The sequence below is a fragment of the Chroicocephalus ridibundus genome, chromosome 6 (genome assembly GCF_963924245.1).
Source record: "Chroicocephalus ridibundus chromosome 6, bChrRid1.1, whole genome shotgun sequence".
Classification (NCBI taxonomy): domain Eukaryota; kingdom Metazoa; phylum Chordata; class Aves; order Charadriiformes; family Laridae; genus Chroicocephalus; species Chroicocephalus ridibundus.
In genome coordinates, this window is record NC_086289.1 from 11995812 (window position 1) to 12016063 (window position 20252).

At 40.1% G+C, this 20252-nt stretch overlaps 1 protein-coding gene across 8 annotated transcripts in view; it reads right to left on the bottom strand.

Moving 5' to 3' along the window:
• Positions 1 to 20252, bottom strand: part of ADD3 (adducin 3) — a 101089-nt gene that overhangs the window by 23169 nt on the left and 57668 nt on the right. For 7 of the 8 annotated variants that reach the window (XM_063337634.1, XM_063337639.1, XM_063337631.1 and 4 more), the window contains one exon: positions 4596 to 4819. In XM_063337634.1, the coding sequence (XP_063193704.1) occupies positions 4596 to 4790 (195 nt within the window). In that variant the 5' untranslated portion in view covers positions 4791 to 4819. Of the gene's footprint in view, positions 1 to 4595; positions 4820 to 9278; positions 9529 to 20252 lie in introns of those variants that run through there. The other variant, XM_063337635.1, reaches the window with a different exon arrangement.

Below are 20252 nucleotides of genomic sequence, written 5' to 3' on the forward strand. Positions count from 1 at the left end.
AGATCCTGTCAGCAGAGCACTCAACTTAAAATCAAGCAAGCTGCAAATAACTGGGTGTTTTGTATGCAAAATTGGCAAGTACACACTCAATAGGTCTCGACAAGCTGCACAAAACTTTCCCTGGTAAATTCAAAACATAAACCAGGCATTTAAATTCCAATATGCGGGCATTTTTATGTTTACATATTTCATCTGTTCAACTCATCACTTTATACACAAATTTGACTACTCCAACTTTTTCTTACATCAGTAAAAATAATGAAATATATTTCATGTAACAGTATGTCTTAAGTAAATAAGTGAATGCATCCTCTCCCCATTTCCACTCTGACTGGTAGCTTTTATTCAAATACAGTGATACAAAGTGGATGTAAGGCACTCCCCTCGATGCAGTTTAAGCAGCGGTCCTAATTTCCTGTCAAGTTACACACACAGTCACAGAATCACAGAATGGTAGGGTTGGAAGGGACCTCTGGAGATCATCTAGTCCAACCCCCCTGCCAGAGCAGGTTGCACAGGAATGCGTCCAGGCGGGTTTTGAATGTCTCCAGAGACGGAGACTCCACCACCTCTCTGGGCAGCCTGTTCCAGTGCTCTGCCACCCTCAGAGTAAAGAAGTTCCTCGTGTTTAGGTGGAACTTCCTATGTTCCAGTTTGTGCCTGTTACCTCTTGTCCTGTCGCTGGGCACCACTGAAAAGATCCTGGCCCCATCCTCCTGACACCCACCCTTTAAGTATTTATACGTGTTGATAAGGTCCCCTCCTCAGTTGTCTTTTTTCCAGACTGAAGAACCCAAATCCCTCAGCCTTTCTTCGTAAGAGAGGTGTTCCAATCCCCTAATCATCTTTGTAGCCCTTTGCTGTACCCTCTCCAGCAGTTCCCTGTCCTTCTTGAACCGGGGAGTGCTGTTAGCTAAAGCCTGTAGTTAGCTGTCCTGCTGGTTAGACAATTGTTTCACATGGTCTCATGTCACTGGAAGCAGCCTGGCACTGCTGCCTGCCCGCAGAAACACCCGACACCTTCCCTGGCTGCTCCAGGAGGCTGGAGGGAGTTTCTCCCTGCTGCACATTCATGCAGCTCCTCAAGGCTGAACTGACTGTTCAGTCTCCACATGACAACTGTGCAGCCATTGCTTTTTCTTTTTTTTTTTAAGTGTTTTTGAAGCTTCTGGTTGCCATGGTGAAGGCACCAGAGAAATGCCAGAAGGAAATGAAGGCCAGGAAGACTTGCATACCTTAACTGAAATAAGGGGTTTGATGATACAGCAAATAAATGTTTACTCTTTGAAAGACATAGTTACTCCGTGTAACAAGCAATATATGTTTGTTTAGCATATAAAAAGACAAAACTGTTTTTAATTTAGAGTTAAGTTGCAAAATCTGAAAAATTCCCCCATCTTTTCAAATTTTGGATATATACTACAGTTATCTCAGATCCAATGTAAAGCAATAAAATTGGTCCACTGCATAAATGTAGTACCTTTCCTTTAAAAATAATGACACAGTACCTGAACCTTCTGAACTTGTAGACTTTACTGAAATAAACTTAAAAAGCTTTATCTTAAAGATCGGCCAGCAGTACCTCTGGATGCTATCAGGCTGCTCTGGCCCAGCTGATCTTAATTACTTTCCACCTTTCTAACAGACACAGAACAACAAACATGCAGGTCCTATCAGATTCTCCAGGCTGTCAGATGCTCATGGGTTACAGGCAGCATTAAGCAAACATGTCTGAGAATTCACTTATAATGTCAGGATATTCTTCATGGGCAGCGGTCATAAAACTCCTATAATTTTTTTAAGACTTATTATGAACAGACTCTAAGACATTAGCAAGCATCAGAGGCAATGGGAATGGCTTTTCAGTAGCTTTTAAATTATTTAATTTAGGAAAGGGAAATTGCACATCAGAGAGGAGTAGTCAGATTGTACATCAATACGTGCATCAAACAGCACATCAGAGAGATGCAGCAGTTTGATGTCTGAAGATGTCTGGTCAGGGCTGTAGCCCCTTTCAGTAACATGCATTGCACAATATATACCTGAAATATATTCTCTAATTTATTTTCTTGCTAAATGATTTAGATTTTCCTACTTGAAAGAAAGAAAAAAGCTTGTTAATAAAACAGATTAAATCAGTACCTAAACTTCCTAGTATATGACAGCGATTAACCCTTTAGTTTCACATCATAATCCTCTGCTCAGAAAAAGCACATGTTCAAACAAGCTCACCAAGTCCATACATGCCCATCTATTTTTAAGAAAGGTATTATCCTTGCTACATATACTTCATATTTACTAATACCTGCCAGAAGATGAGTCAATGACTATTTCTCTGATCTGAATGCATACAGAAAGACTGGGTGAAGATATGAATACATATATCTGAGACTGGGTGAAGATTTATCAGCCAGCAAGCTCTTCTTTAAAATGTGTCTGATAATCTCTCTTCCTCTTCTTCCAAACACCTTCAACCTACTTCTTCCTTGTCGACTGGAATAAACCAGAGAGGCAACAAAGCTCTATGCAATGTTAATTCTGCAGCTATACAACACAAACATTATGCATAATACTTACTAATTCAATCCTGAGCCTGTGTTACACAGACTGGTGACAGGAAAATGCTTTCTGGCCCTTTTGTAACAAATACTACATTCAGCAGGAGACAAGGTAATCTTTTTCAGCCCTGACTCTCAGGAACACTGTGGCACATCACAGCTGGAACCTGGAAGTAATAATGCAGTTTCTATCCCCAAATCAGTTATGAAATTTGCTTGATGGACATTCAGTCACAGATATTGTATTAAAAATGCTTTTATTTCCTCACACAAGAATTCAGAACAGGGTTCCCCTAAATTCTCTACTTCAAGAAAAGAGACAATAAAAGGAGATACTTAAGTGACGGGAACTGGTAGCTCAGACACCTCCTCTTCATGCCTGATCATTCACCCAGCTCCCACATCCACATTTCTCCCTGGTAGGTGCCAAGAGCTGAGCAGGCCATGTATTTGGACAACTGTTCCCTTACACAACAAAAACTTGCAACTTACTGGCAGCTCCGAACAGTCACTTTCGAAAGAGTGCTGGGCTCAACTTCTCTTATGGCAGGACACTAAAGCAGCCCAGCCCAGAGGCTCTTTGTCCTCCAACCTTCTGTTAAAATGGTTACCTAGACACAGGGGTTGCCCCTCTTCATCCCCCTTCCTAAAATCTGCATGCTGACACTGCAGGGACATTTGTTACGTTTGGCAGATTTGGCAAAAGGTCCCCCCAAAATGTTAAGGAAATAGTTACACTCATCAGATTCGACACGGCCATTGAAAGGACTAGAAAATAACACACATACAAACCCAAACAAGGTGTCTAACTTATTTTTATCTGTTAGGCTAAATTTCTAGTCTTTGCTGTGAGTCCTGGCTACTCATAATGTGAATATTTTAACAGGAAGGAGCAGACTCCGATCACATTTTACAATTGAGTGTTTAACATAAAATTATCATGATTAAAGCATTATGCAATACCTCCTTAGAGTATTTTCTTCATAAAAGAGCTTGGCTGCAAAACTGAGCTTGCACAAATTGACTTGAAAGTAATAAATTCCTTAGTCAACAGGTTCACATTATACTCAGAGCAACACACAGATCCAAGAGGCACTCCACGACAACACTTTACCAAACAATCCTGTTATTCATGGATGACTATAATAGGGTGATTACTAACAGCTGTTTGCAATCTCATTACATATGGAAAAGCTTCAAAAAAAATTACAGAAGAAGCACCCCAACTTACAGAGGAAGAGAGAAGGATCTGTAAAGGTGCTTAACCCCTTCCCAGTCCCATTATCCTCATTACTCGCATTACAACCCAACACCCACAATGGCTCACCCTCACACAGGCCTTACTCACTCCCTGTGGCTTCAAAATACTCAAGGCAACAGTATTATTCTCCAATGTATTCATCAGATTAAACTCAAAGAATGCATGTTTAAAATATAAATTCAAACTAATACGAGAGTGGTTCAATAGATTTAATAGTTTTATACGTAGCCTACACAAGTACTGAACTTACACAACCAGTAGATGAGTGCTAATATGGCCAAGTATGGGTATGATTACCCCCACGGACATGAAAAGAACATATAGTCTGGCTTTTAAACAAACTTAACCCAATTTAAAATGTTAATTAAAGCATTCCTGATGCAAATGATAGGTTAATATTCAAACCCAGAAAGCAGAACACCACATAGTGCCCTAATTTCTTCCCATTTGACCGGTGACTCCTTCACTTTCTTCCCAGCCCCTAAGTTTTAATTAAGTACCCTGCAGCCAGCCAGATCTTTTTGTAATAGTGCAATGAAGCATAAGAATATAAAAGCATCAGGAGCAAAACCAACACAATAAAGGCTGCTTGTTCACAGATAAAAAAACTGCAAACAAAATGCTGGATAATCTGTTCGGTGACTCTTCTTAGAAGACGGCCCAGAGTTATTCCAGCAAGCTGTGACGTGGATTTCCTTTTTTAAGTCTCAAAAAGTTAATCAGGAATCTCAGAAAATAACACTCTTTGACTACCATCCCCCCTTAATCCTACTCACAGGGCTCTGCAGTATCTGAGTGACCCTCTTCCTTTGCTCCATCATATTGAAGTCCTGTCTTAGGTCAGGAGACATGTTTCTCTCCCGAATATACTCCGGGTCATTCTCATTGATGCGATCGAAGTACCGCTCTTTGTGAGGCATTGTGGCTGGGGGAGGAGAGGTGATCACCACCTGACTGGCATCAGTACTCATGCTTCAACACTGACAATGGTAGGCTTCACCTGAAACAAATGAAAAAGAGGGAAGAATGATTAACCATTAAAAGGAAGGCATTGAATATAACTTCAAGTCTGAGCACAAGTAATCTCTGCAGAACAACATCTAAAATGAAAGGAGAACAAGGGAATAATTATAATAATCAGAAAACCAAGGAAAAATTCTACAAAAGTGTTTAGAAACCATTAATGAGTTTGCTGGTAGTGCACAACCATCTCTATCCAAGTTCAAATAAAAAACCAACGGCACACAATTGAAAATTATGGCATTCGAAATGACCATAATATATTTTAAGACAAACTTTCCTGTATCATTTTACATCACACTCATCACCCTCCCCCCAAGGTTTTTATAGAGCTCTCCTTCCTGACATGTTCAACCAAACACACCCAGAAGACGGGGCCTCTGTTTAACATCCGCTCAGAGCTCATCTCCAACTTGAATGAAGACATTCCTCAATTACAGCATTTCCGAAGCATCTCATAACCCCAGCTTGAAGCCGAGATGCCAGGCTGCTCAAAGACTGCCAGGGGATCTCCACAGAGTACAGGCTGGTGCATGTACTTTCAGGAGACAGTCGGAGACACAGAGGGAACTGCAGAGAACGTTGTATGCTGGGGTGTGCAGGATTGAGGTTGCATCCACTGCAAATAGCTGAGTTTTAGCTTTTCTCCTCTTGTGTGCAATTGTATGCAAAGATTCTCACTGAAGCTCATTACACTAGGAAAAAACCCAAACCCTTTCATGTCTAGAAAGCTACGCTTAAAACCTGATTAAAAAACCTGATAAGCAGTTGTAAACACAAACAGAGCTGGATCAAAAGCAAAAAAGCAGACACCTGAATTTTCATATAAAGAATCAGGCTAAGAAACACACTCGGGAACAGTGTTCCTCAAATGGGTACTGAAGAGGGACGTTTTCTCAGGTTTGAGGAACAAAGAGGAGGCAGGTTTGAAGGAAGAGATAGCGTATTATGAAAATACATTTTAACATGCAAATATCTACGTTCAATAATATATTTAATATAAAAATATTTGCATGCAAATGTATCTGGTATGTAAATAATTGACATCTTCAGAGAAAAAAAAGCCAAACATGAAGGAATGAGAGTTGTCGAGCAGTACTGAACAGTGTAGTTTGACATTCAGTGGTTTAAAGTGTCCTTGCTCCAGTCCTTGCATAGTTCACCAATCCCTCTTTTGGGTCAGCGCAACTACTGTTTGAGGTATTCTGTGAACAGTGAACTGTCGTGGAGCATCTGAACTCTTCCAACTATAACCTCATGTATTTTCCAGATGAAACATCTGGAAGCCCTGTTAAGACCAGCTTCAGCAACTCACACTCTCCTCCTGCCTGCGACAAGCCCTTTCAGTCCTTGCACTGCATCCTTTGCTGCAACCATGCCACCAACCAGGCTGGCAAGAGGATGTAAATTGGTTTTCATCCAGTTTCCCACACTGACGCCCAAAGAGCTTTGCTGGCACACTGCAAGGGAGAGCGCAAGGATGAAATCCTGGGGCACTGCAGCCCTGCTACCAAGTACGAAACTGCAGACAGAAAACAAGACAGATATTACCTACAGAGGCAGGAAAGCATAAGCAGATAAGCGCCTATGATTTTCTTGTACATTACAGATTAAGATAAAATTTGGGATTGAGATGAAATACAACTAACAGTCTTCTTAAAAACAATCACTACAAGTTGTAATTGCTTTTGTTATTTACACCCTCTTTTTTTATTTTTTTGAGGGAGAAAACACGTTCTGGGATGCAACATTATCCAGCTGCAGGCACAGAGCTTCCAGGAGGTACCTGGCATGCTGGATGAACATACCACATTCCGGGACATAAAATTTGCATCCTGGAGGCAAGCTCTGTGAACTCTGATGGCTGCGTTACGGAGGATGTGGAAGCATACCTGTGAGTTTTGCATTTGCTGCTTGTGCACAGTCCAAGTTCATTCAGCTTTTGCTGACTGACCACTGGGAAGCCTGCTACATGCAGTCAATGTGGGGATGCTGGGGAGAAGGCAAGGGGCTTGCATCAAGGAAGTGGGAGTTTGCAAAAAGTCTAGAAGTATAAAAGGAGCTGAAGCTTTTCTAAAGAATGAACTATTGTCTTTTCCAGCTGGGAGGATTCAAGCAGAAGGATAAACCTCTTGGGACAGCATTTGAGGATATGATCATAGTTCAGCTTCCCTCTGTTCAGGTTAGAAGAGATACCTTTATAAATGTAACCACATATTATGTCTCCCCTCCCTCTCTCCAAAAAACGGCGGGGTTTAAGAAGCAAAAGAAAAAAAACATCATGAGAAGATGCAAGACCATAAGCCCACTCTCCAAATGCGACAAGGTACATAGAGCCTAAGACCAGACCTCTCAGCCTACACTGTTCTCCATCCGCATTGGGGTAAATACCTCCATCTGAGTCAGAACAGACACCTCCCAGCACCTGCTGGTAACTAAGAGCAGTCTAGAAATGCAGATGGCAAGAAAATTACTTGCATTGGCAACCAGTTGTGACTCCTGCTCTTCAGTTACTTTTTCCCAGGAGTTGCCTTATCCAGCTGTTTTTCCTAAAATGATCCTGAATCCCGTTAACCCCAAGTGGCAAGTGCTGATCCACTTGGTTGGCTGGAGCAACTACACGCATGTCTGAACTTCAAAAAACCTTTACTGTTATTATTATAGGTTTACAGGACATAATTAGTTCAAGTCTGTTACTTTACAATTCATTCTTACAGTGACAGAAAAGCCCATTCATCTGTAAAAGGCACAAATGGGGCTGGCAATACCTAAAATCTGCAAGAGATTTTTCTAATTGCTTTGGACTTCATTTTTTCCTCTTTCCTTTCAGACTGGTTAGTTACCTCTAGCCATTAAGATTACAACATTAAAGTCCTTGTACTACAAAAAAACCTCCATTACTGAACATAATATGGGTATTGGGTCCAGTTGTTCTTATTAGGTCTGGTTCAATGCCTGCTCTGTTGGGCCCAGGCTGACTCTCATGTAACCCCTACTGTTCGGCTGGAACATTTTCAAACAAATCAGCCATTCTTTTTATTATTTATTTGCATCTTACACTGATTTTTTTTTTTTGTTTTTTAAAGGGACACTTGCTAAAAAAGCGCTCAGCTTTTTGGGATCTAGAAATCTGTACCTCCTTCTCAGCACAGGACTGGCAATGACATAGAAGTAAGTATTTGCAGAAAAAACAGATCTCAAAAGCTATGAATTGTGATTAAGGATTCTCTCCCCTTCACTTAAAAGAAAAATCAGCTTTACTGCAAGGCTACCTTTGGCTTCCACCCCTTTCAATGATGTCCATGAATTACAAGAAAGGGAGAGATCACCTTCCTGAGCAGTACTAGCTGATGTTTCTTATGCACGTTATACTGCGTAAGTATAAGTGGTCCCAGAGACACAGGTGGAAATGAGAGACCATATGCCCCTATAGCAACAAGACACTATATCTAGACTGGTGAGAAAGAACAAACACACGCAGAGAAATCAAACCTAAAGTAGGATATGATTTTTTTCCTGGTGAAAGCCATCACTCTTTCTTAGCTGAGACACATACTTTAGCCCGTATTTTGGCCTAACATGCATATGCTGTCACACCAGAAAGAGATTCAGAGTCTACAGGAGAGCAGTTTCCCCACCTATGGTTCAACTACTCCAATGGGGGGCAAAAGAAACTAAGAAGAGCAAGTCAGCATGTATACATTTTTGTTACACAGAATCCCCATCTCTGCTAAAAATACTTCTAGTGATCTGTAAAACAAGGAGGCTCCAAAGCTCTTGCTACAGGGTAACTTGTTAATCTAACTCTGCTTCCCCTGTCTAGTGATGCTCTCCTGGTTCATGCTGAACTGACCTCTGATACTGCTACAAAAGAAAACAGGTCATGTCCTCCTGTCCTTTGATGCCTAATATAGCTCATGGGTTTGGCCTCCATATTCTGTTCTGTATCTTATACCCGTAACTGGGCTACACAGAGAAAGTAGAACATTCTACCTCTGTCAGGAGACTACGCATCTCTTTACTTAGAAGTAAGTTCTATTTATCAAAATCTTCCAATTTATTCCAGGAACTTGGAACTGTTGACTTTAGGCTGCAACACTGAGTCCTGAGCATCCCCATCTGACACTTTGTAAAGTCTAAGTAACATGCTGTGCTGCTTTTGCTGGAATAACTGTTTTCAATGTCAAACCACAAAAGCAGCTCAAAAATAATAATGAGGTCAGAGAAGCTAGGAGTACTGAAGGAAATAAAAAAGAGCAAGAGACCAAATGCAAGGAAAATTTATCCTGCCAAAGAACACCCCAGAAAGCACCGACTTGACATATTTATATCTTTCATAATAAATAGAATGTATATAAAAATACCACCACGAGAGAAAGACAGAGCATCAGAAAAGAGATCAAATCATTAGATCACCTAGCAATGAATCATTAACCTACCTTTTATGCTGATTTTTTATGGCTGGTTTCAGACATCCCCATTTTCTCTATGCAGTACAATCCATCTGTTTGAGAGCTTCCAGCACTGCAAACCAGCAGCGTGTGCACCGCATCATTAACTGGTACGACTGATTTCACGCCTGAGCACTTGAGCTAGACTGTACTGCATCTGAGCTTTTCTCTTTTTTTTTTTAAGGAGCATGTTGTGTTATTCTGCTCTTGCGATTTCTCGCCTGCTTGTTTTTTAAAGAACAGTCTGCTCCTCCTTCCCCCATCCGGTATCCTGTCTGCCAGGAGACTTGTTGGAAGCAAACTGGGTGTCTCTTGATCTCAGTTCCAGCCTCCCTATGAAACAGGCAGGTTCCAGTCTGAATCAAAGCCTTGGCTTTAGCCGACACCATCAGCTGGCAGAAAGAAACACGCTTAAGGAATATGAGGGAATGGTTAAGAGGGGCAGCAAAATATGCAGGAGAATATGGACTGAGATGAGGGTCACCATTGCTGTCTTCTGGCATTAGAAAGTCGACTGTCTATCTTCCCTCCTATGAATTTTAGTAATGACATATAATTGAGTAATCATACAATTTGTGGAGCTGAAAATACTTCTGCTACACTAGATAGGTAGCATTTGTTCAAAAATATATTAATTGATTTTACTAATATACAGTAATGTACACTAGCACTCAAGTCAAACTGTCAAACTATACCCTTAAGTTGACACAAAGTAGTATTTGCATTAAAAAATAAAGCAGTCACACCTTCTCCCAGCCTTCCCAGCCATTCAATCTATCTCCTTGTATCACCTCTTCAGATGCATGCCAGCAGATGTTTGATGGTGGAATGGGTAGGACAAACTACTCGTTGGCCGAGTTGAAGTTTTTGTTTTAATTTTGTGGTTTTTAAAATTAATATGTTTTCAGCTGTATCAGTTCCCCCAGCCAATTAGCTGCATATCTACACAAATGTTTGTTCTGAAACAAAGACGGTGATAATACGGGGGTGTCTAATAGCGCTTCTTCCAGTAGCAATGCAGGCATAAACAATTTGTCATACTACAGCCCAAACTGGTTACAAATCAAATATTCTAATCCAGCACTACAAATTTAATTTAAGTCCTTCTGCTTTAAACCGAGTAAGCTAATGAAGTAATCATCATCTCCTTTCAGACACCACATTAAAGAGACTGTGGCTGCAGTATATATTTTTCCTAAGAAATAAGAACTTGAGTGTATTTGAACCTTGGTTTTGTGTTTCTGTGTTAAATCTAAAGCATTACTTTTGCCCGAATATATAGTGTGATATTAAAGTCAACATAAATATTCAAGCTGTGCAACTCACACTTTACTCAGTGTAGACTAGAACTGAGCCAGCTACTTTCTACTGTCAAAATGCTGAGATAACGTAGTGGCTTGCTGACAACCACCCAAAAGGTGAGGGCTATGCCTTTACCTCTAACTGAAGACGTGACATTTCTTCTCTGTTAAGGAAGGCTCCTTATCATGCACCCAGCCTGTAGCAGGTGCAGTCTGCACCTCCACATTTGCAGGCCAGCCTGCCAACACTTTGCAGCACAAGCAGTGGGGGGAAAAAAAACCCCCAAGCCTAGAATGATGGTTTGATGTATCCAATATGCTCTACCACATGGCCTTAAATGCTATTTGCATGTGTTAAGTCTCATAAATGAACTTGTATGCTTAACCCTGTAAACCAAAACACTTTAATCATTCCCATTTTGGTATTCCTTCACTGTTGTGTGACTGTTTTTAATGACGGAGAGAACTCTCGATGAGCGACTTATCCAGTTACTATCATGCAGTGACAAGCTGATAGAAGACAAAACCAGTCGCAAAAGCACAACCTCTAGTTCACATCCAAGGTCCATCTTGCCCAGTATCGAACCTCCTGTGCTGAGGAAAGGCTGTATGTAACTGGGCTGTTTCCATCGCTATATTCCATGACCCTTAAGCAGTCAGCAATGTAGGCGCTTCTTTGCTTTGCTCCATAAAACAATGTTTTCTGGTTTCACCAGCATATTGTTATGGTTGTGCAGACAATAAGAACATTTTGAGATTATACTGCTCTTTACACAAACATTCAAGTCAGAACAAACCCAGTCACACAAGCAAACTGCTTACAGAGAAGTTAATAGACGAGGAATTCAGAGTTTGTTGGTGAAATGATGCACACAGGTACTCCTGCATTGCACCAGGAAGGGGGTGGCTGCACCACAAAAAACACAGGAAAGCACTGAGACGTCAGAGCGGAAAAGGGGGATTCATGTCACATGTTGATTATCCACTATAAATTCTCTTTTACTGCTGGACACAGTTTGCTATACCAGTTATCTCTAACAGTATGACAGAAGCAAATACGAACTATTAATTTCTAACTTCAAAGAGACACAATAGATTTTGACACTAAAACCTCGCTTTAAGAGGAGGTCAGTCACCCACAGATATCACACTGGTTTGTTTTTTCCCTTTCCCTAAATTTGTTCCTTTGCAAGAAATTTTTCTTTGTGGTAGTTTTATTTCCTCCTTTTATTTATTTGTTATTTTTAACAAGTACCTGATTCACTGCAATTTACCAGAAACAGTTTTAAAGCTGAGTTATATTTTGCTCAGATAGTTTTATTTACATATGTAAGTGTATGCATATATTTTGAAATGATATTAAGCTGCACTTTAGAGTGCCAATAGTCGTCACCTCTGCTCGGGTACACGGGGTGAGTGGTGCTATGAAATGGCATGAAATTTGTGGATGGGGACTACTTCCAAGGCAATTTAAAAAAAAGCACCTCCTTAAATAGAGTAAAAACACCAGAACAGCTAACATATTATTTGCTAAACTGTAAATAGCTTCTGTACTTACTAGACTTGAAAAGCATGTCAGTCCTACCTCACACCCACCTTTCCTTTGTTTTTCTTTCATCTTCTATGTTATACTGAAGTTCGTGAAAAAGCACAGTAAAAATGAACTCTATGATGAGAATGTAAGTTTCTCTTGGTTTAAGCTGTTTTTCTATAGTAGCATTAAATTAAAATTTCACACCAGGATATGAGATCACTCAAAAATATATGAACACCGAGCTTAAATAACCTGCTTCTATCCAAAGGCAAGACTGCTGTCCAGGAAGAGTGTCCTCACCGCAGCAAAAAGCTAAGGAGATGTAGAGGTGCTGCCAGGGACAAGAAAATCTCTCTCTATGGCGTATGTGAAAAGCTGCTCTCCCACCAAGAACAGATGCACTGAATGACAACAATGGAAATGAAATTACTTCCCCCCCTTCAGCGCTTTTCCGCTCATTCCCCCTTTGCTCCAGAGTAAAAATTCACCCGCTGCTTTCAGAAAACCCCCTCCCACCTCCACTGCTCCAGAGGATTTGGTAAGGTCCAGAGCAGCATGAATTGCTGCAGATTTTCAAGTTGCAAAGCTTTCTGAAGCTGTATTCCCTTACAGCGTTTAGGACTTCTACAAAGAAGAGGGATCTGAACACAGAAGAGTCGGCCAGCACAGCGATGGCCGTAGTGCCCCTTTGCTCATGCACCTTCAACCAACTCACAGGCAGCAGCAGGAGCGCTCCACCTGCAAGAATTCAATCTTCTCTGGAAGTTGCTTCTTTTGGCAAATTGAAATGAAGATAAAAGCACCGGCTCTTTCCCGATGCCACCTTGAAGCTTAGATATTAGAGAGAATAAACTATGCATCCAAATTTAATCACTTGTAAAGGTATATTAAGAACATACCTATTAAAATAATCTCTAAACAGCAGTTCTGGATGCTGAAAGCACACAAACATGTGCGTAACTCCGGCGTGCCAGCAGACCATGGGACCATGGGAAGGTTCAGGCACTCCGGAGCAGCTCCCAGCAGCATAGCCCGCTTCACCAGGCCGGCTCCTGGGCCAGTGCAGCCCTGATGGGCTCTCCCGGACCAGCAGTGCACTTTGGTTCTCACCGACCCTGTTTTCTTACCCCTTTTACAGACGACAGCGTTTACCCACCCATGTTAAACCCATTTGGATGCTTGGAACAAAAGTCAAATATTATTAGCAAATATTTATATATTTCAAAGAATGCATCAGTGATCTCAGCACTTACTGGGTATTAATATCCCGTCTTTATCCATTCCCGACACTAACCGATACCCTGCAGAGTTAGTATCAAAACTGGATACAAGTAAACTATACTTGCAGAACAAAACTCAGGTTATTTGTGTTCGACCTTACTTAAATCAGAGAACCCCTCAAAATAATTTCAGGGAATTTAAGCCCCAAATATATATTTAGATTTTACTTTAAAACCACAAATGAAGACATAAGACATAAATATCAGCTTTCGATAGGAATAACCACTTGTCTTTTTTGGTTTTAAGGATTCTGATGAAATGCAAATGCTACAGCACCAAAGCAGCTTCAGCTTTTGGTTTTCACGATCCAGCTCTTATTCATGGTACAAAGAGAGAAGAGTAGAACACAAGAGGGATGGGGTTATGGGACAGGACAGTATTTTGAATTCATCTAGTGTCAGAGATATCTGGGATTTTGGTAATGAAAAAGTAAGATAGTATTTTTCAAAATATTTCAACTTCAAGACAAAAAAAAGCATTTTTTTTTTTTTATTTAAAAAAGACTTGTCTATATATTCACTTGTGGCTAAGTTACCTAAAAATATTTCACGAGTCATTAGACAACTGAGCGCTAAATTAAGAGATTACGTTCTCTTAGTACTTATCCGTATTAAGCCATGGAAGTACACAAACGCAAAACCCCCCCACATACACAAGCAATGGCTGAAAAATCTCCTTAAATCCTTCGAAAAAGATGAAACCTGGGTTCCTCTACAACATAAACTAAGAACTCAACTGTGAGAAAAAACATGTAACTGGAAAAGCTGATTGCAGTCAAAATCTTTCACATTTTGCAACACTATTTCTCTCCTTCTTGCAATGTGAAGCCTCCAACTTCCTCTGGTGACTTTTTTCTTGGGCTTCTTCTGAACTGCACAGATGCAGGGGGGAAAAGAATTTCACTCTTTCTGCAGACCTACATAGAGTTATGGAGTAGAAGAACCAAGTTTGTAATGTAAATAATTTTTCTTAAAATCCCACTGATTTACACCAACCTGGAAAGCACCAGTTGAAGTAACGAGGGCTACTTCTGACAACCTGCAAGAGCCCTCCTCGGTCACTGGTACAACGTGTGACATTAGATAGCAGGGAAAACTCTTATTGATCCCAGGGCACATCAAAAGCTTTATTGATTTATGGCAGTTTGATTATGCTGAGAAATCTCATGGCCAAAGCAGCTGCCTCCTGGGTTTTGCTGGAGGGTCAGAGGCTGCGATGGTGGGCAACCCAGATGATCGACAGGAGGCAACTGCTGGATTTTACAAATGTTTACACGAACAACCGATCTCGTGTATGGCAGCATGCAGCGAAACCTTTTTATAGCCCAAACCCATCAAGTTCTTCCTCTTCACATCAAATCCTGACCTTTACCACCACCGACAACTCCGTGCAGACCCCGTTTAAGACCACCACCATGCATTGACCATACAGAATTGCAGCTCAACGCCCTTTGTAACTTGTAAGCGAGGAATGGGAATCCCAGCCAACAGCTAATCTCAGACTGTGGACATTTGTAATTGGAGACCTGAAGAAAAGATGAAATTGTGCCAGGCCTTCGATCATAAAGTCTTCAGGACAAATTGTATCTTTATTTATGCTATACACCACACCCTGCACAATTCCCCTCAGTTCATCTTGGGATCTCTGAATCACTCTACTATAAATTTTTAATAAGGAGCAATAACATAAATCACGTTAAGACACCAGTATCAGCTTGACCATGTCAAAATAAATTGGCTAGCTTCTCAAAAAGGAATTTTAACATTTTACTGACCTATACATACATTCTCCCATTAAACAGAAAACAAGAGCATTCCAAAAAAGCTGATTTATGATAGTTATCGTCAAAAACTAAGACTGTTTTAGATACAATAGCAAAATTGCATATACCAATTTCACATATGAAGAACAAGCATAGTAGGAACATTATGTTTGTCTTAAGGCTTTTAATTGTAATTTTAGGGATCAATGAAGGTATGAGACAAACAATGTCAGCCAAGCTCAGGCCTGACTGTGCAGCAGGCATATTGCCACTGATTGGCCATGAGAAGCCTGGAAAATACCAAGGTATCTTGAGAAAGAAGCTACACATTTACTCTAGTAAATGCTCCAAACAAGCAAGATACAAATTGAGGTGTAGAGGAAAAGCTCTGTTGGTAGGACTTTTAGCAGCTTATATCATTTAGGGGATGGCACAGAGGACAAAAACCTGTAAATCACTATTCCCAAATTATGCTGACAGTGTCTTTTCTCACCTCATGCAGTCTCTAAAGGATCTTGCTTTTTTCTGCATTAGCAGAATTAGCTTTGCTTTAACATATGGGACAACTTTTCCCCTCCTTGGTCCATTCGCAAACATAAATGTTAACATATATTAAAAAATAACATTAAAAAAGTTAAAAAACATGCAGAATTTGATCAAGGTTATGGTCGCATGCCTAATACATACAAAATTACCATCTTTAGAAGACTTAAGCACACCTTATGCTACAGTTTTTCATGTTTTTCTGGCTGGCTTGAGGCAATCCTGCCCCTCCCAACTCAGTTGTTTCAGCTCCCCACGGCTCAAAATGCCATCCCCAGCTGTGCCAGTGCACCTCTCCATGCAGCTGGGGTCTAAATTGGATACACAAATTGATCAGGGTTAAAACTAATTTGTGGGAGGAGGGCAAGGGAAAGTATGGAGCAGAGAAGGGCCACGCGGAAGTTCAGGGCGCAGCCAGGCCCTCCTTCTTGAAAGTTTAAAAGGCAGCTACTTAATTAGCTGCGTTCAAAGCATGCTGCTTTAATTATCCTTCCCAAGGAAATCCCTAGGACTTATGGTGGTGCAGCAACACTTTTTCCGTGTTTACCTACATTGCTAATATTGTCTTCAGCTCGCTTCAAAATAATGAAAAAACTCAACCAACTACTTAACAAAAAGTTTCATTTGCAATCATTGTTTAACCTACATAAACATGTACATTAATCTCAATTGGCTTAATTTGCATTTGACCTGCTTCTTGTCTCTGCCATCCTTTGCTCATGGTACTAGAAAAGCAAATTGAATTTAGAGAGCCAAAGGTCTTTTACACCTTCAGGAATGGAAAATTACTCCACTGAATTTCAAGTAAGCCAGTCTGAAGCCAGTGGGTCATTCTAGACTGTTGTTCAGTGCCACAGCACTGAACAGAGAAGGAGATATGCCCAGAGCAGCAGCCAGCTTTTCCCTGAACAAGTGATGAAAATTTACTAGCAAAAGCTTTGGTAGGACACACAGTGAAGGATATGGTGAGTCAGCATTAAGCACAGTAGAAAGATTAGTTTTTTAAAAGCCAAAAGCAGAATATATAAGTATTTCATAATTAGGTTACTATTATTTTTCTGTGCAAGCAAGCAATTATCTACTTTTATCCCATAATTCTCCTTCCTCGATCACTCGTAAGCACTGACAGTGTGGATAAAATAAAAGACACTTCACAACAGACTACTCCAGTATCATCCAGCATGGATGCTCCCTGGCACGCTGCACAAAATCTTTGGGACTTGTGAACACCTGTGATGGTTGTTTCTAGAATGCAAAACCAGCCTGACACTAAACACTTCTCCTCGAGATTTAAAACGTCCTCCCTTTTGTCCTAAGCAGTTGCATGAAGCGTGAATAAACTGGCAGATTTTCATGTTTAAAGAGGAGCCAGTTCAACATACTAGGGACAGAATTTCCTAGCAGCCAAAGCAGCACAAACACCATCCACCACAGACAGCTGCAGGAGATGCTTACTTGCTACTAAAGCATTGTCTTGCAGTGAAGAAAAGCTTGGTTTCTCTTAGATGAGCAACAAACTGGGCACTTGAATAAGTTACACCACCAGCGACTCAGAAGTCCAGTTCTGAAGACCTAGGTTACAATTTTGAAGGCACGTGCACCCTTTGATGAGTCACGCACGTGGCATGAAAGACTCTCCCTTGAGTCCTTCCCCAAAAAATTCTTCTATTTTTGACTTCTACTGTTTTTTTGTCTGTAATTTCAGTAATATTCCGATGCCAACAAATACATTAGATGGATCTATCTCTTAGATAAAACTATTTCAATGTATCATATTATTACAAAAATTCATAAAATAACATAAAAGTTGGTTTAGCCGAATTTCCAAAGCTCGTTTGTAAATGTGGCCTGAAAATGGCATTTCCCTGTTGGCAGTTAAACCTCATTATGTTTATATTGACTGCAAGTGTCAGACACAACACCTGTTGAGGGATATTCCCCATGGGCTAAAGTTCAGAGTCTGAGTAGATAGAAATGTAGGGGCAAATTTTTCTCTCAATTATATCATTATGAATCAAAAGCAACTAATTTACAATTGCTGTAAAAGTGACATTGTGTTCTCAGCTTTGGTGATGCTTATTTTTGAATATTTTAATAACTCACAGAAATGATCCTAGGTAAAGATGGTATTTCAGTTTATACCATAAGAAAGTTGTGGACGAAACAAAAAAATGTCTGAAGATACAGAGATTACATCTGCTTGATGAGTGAAAGTAAACAAAATCTTTTCTATGGCTTTTAGTTACCTTGTTCACTTATGTGTTGGGGTATGTTTTTTAAATGCCCATAAAAACCTAACACTGTTCAAGGAATTAAGGATCTCTGTATTAATGTAAGAACATGCCAAAAAATTCCACAAAACTTGATTAATCAAAGTGACGAATAATAGGTGATTAGATGCCTGCCAAAGGCTCATTCACAACAGCTTCCACAGACACGCTGGAATGCTGTGGAGGACACCGACCGACCCAGGGCGGCCAGAGCTCTGCATTAGCCACAGTAGGGACATGGATGCATTGCATCTTTTTTGAATTCATTCTCTAATTCAAAAGGGAAAAAAAGAATCTGCAGGATGAATCTGGTCTCAGGAGTCTGGTCTCAAAGGTTTCTGGAGGAGTAGCAGTGGATACTGCTTTTAAAGTTGGGCAGTATTCAGATTTTTTTTTCTTTAAGATGCATTATTCTAGCTTGCTAATTTATTGCATTATTTTGGGCAGGGAGATGGCTGGATTTCTATTTTTTTTATCTTAATTATTGAGTGATGCTTCCACGGTATGTATTGGAACAATCATTTAAGATGCCATTTATGGGTTGCTGTGGGTTTTTTGTTTTGTTCTTTTTAATTCTCTAGCAAATTGCTACGGGATTTTGATTTCTGCCTGCCTCATCACTATTATGTTCTCCCTCTGTGATAAATTATCAAAACTAATCAGAGTTTGTACTGCAAAGCAGTCAGGAAGAACTGATGAAAAGCATGCAAAGTTTTGCATATGCTATATGAACAGACTTTTTTCTGAAACCTCTGGCTTCAAACTCAGAAAGCTAGAAACCATTATGAAAAACACTCCTACCTGGTGCACAACCCCTGTCTTTCAGAGTGCAATTACAAAACTTGAAGATAGGTTTTTGTTATGTCTATCCTGTGTTCATTTTCATGTTATATTCAAAGTGTTGTTCGTAATCAGGTGATATTGGACTAGAAGACTAGTGGTTTCTAGAAGACTAAAATGGACAGAGCTATTCCAACTGGTTTATTTATAAGTTATTTTTAACTGTCACATTAATGAGGCACTGGGTACAAAGCTTTTAGTAATTATACATCTAAAATCTAAATAACAAAAACATGAGAGAGAGAAAGATAAACAAGTAAACAAACCCGTCCCTTCCTGGTCCCTCCTGGCATGGTGCAGAAGGTTATGGGCATGCCTGGCTGCCCAAAAGTAAGTCAACAGCTATCCTGAGTTAACGGTGCATTTCACCTTTTCATTCTGTATTAGAAACTATTGCCCACAACAGTAAGTACTCCAAATCAGCTGTTTCATCCTTGTATGGGACATACACAAAAAGTAATTTCTAAGTGCTGCTTCGTGGATTGTGACAGCACAGCTGTGAATGCTTTCAAAAATACATTGTTTGGAAACACAATGCCTCTAGGTTACTTGTCTATATTATATACATCTTGTACTTTTTGCAGCAAAGTATAACACACTTTAACATTGAGAATTTAAATCACCTCTTCATTCTGCAAACTTGATCACAAGTTCAATTAATTATGTAAAGTTAAACTGGACATTTTTTTTAGTGATTACCCTATGAACAGATGGAATGTGCAACTTGTGCCTCTCTTCAACCTCAGCTTCAAAATCCTACATCTATCTCTTCTAATCAGACACCAACTCTTGTAATGCACAAGAGAATTATTTTTTACCTTTGTACCAAGTTTGGCTTAAAGTAACCAATAGGTTCAAAAGTTAAGTGGCAGGAGTGAACATGTGCACAGTGTGATCCAGGTTAAGATCTCGCTTTCATGGAGCAGTAGATGAACACCAAGCAGGTACCTGGACCTCTCACTGACATGCAGCATCAGCCCAGACATGAGTGCAGAACTGAGTTCAGTCATTTAAAAAAATGCTACTACAATAATTAAGTGGAACCTATGAACAAGCACTATTTTGCAAACAAGGACAGTCAAATGGGAACTCAGACAATCATATAAAAGAGCTAATACTTCTTTTAATAATACCTAGCATTTGTGCCCGTGGTGGTAGTACTTCCTGAAACATGAACAAACAAAACAACAGATAGTTTTGGAAATTTAAATTTGTAGTATAAATTTAAAAACAGCATGAACTCTCAAAGCACACTAAGGGCTAGCCAGTGTTAAAGCTGGTATATATAAACAGCATAGGCTCATACTTCTGAGAGGAGACAAGCATTCAAAATTCTCCAACAAGTGGCAGTGAACCATGACCTCAGTTCTACCTGAGCAATAAAAGCGTTCAACAGAATCAGGAATTGTACTAGTAGGGGTAAAATAGCTT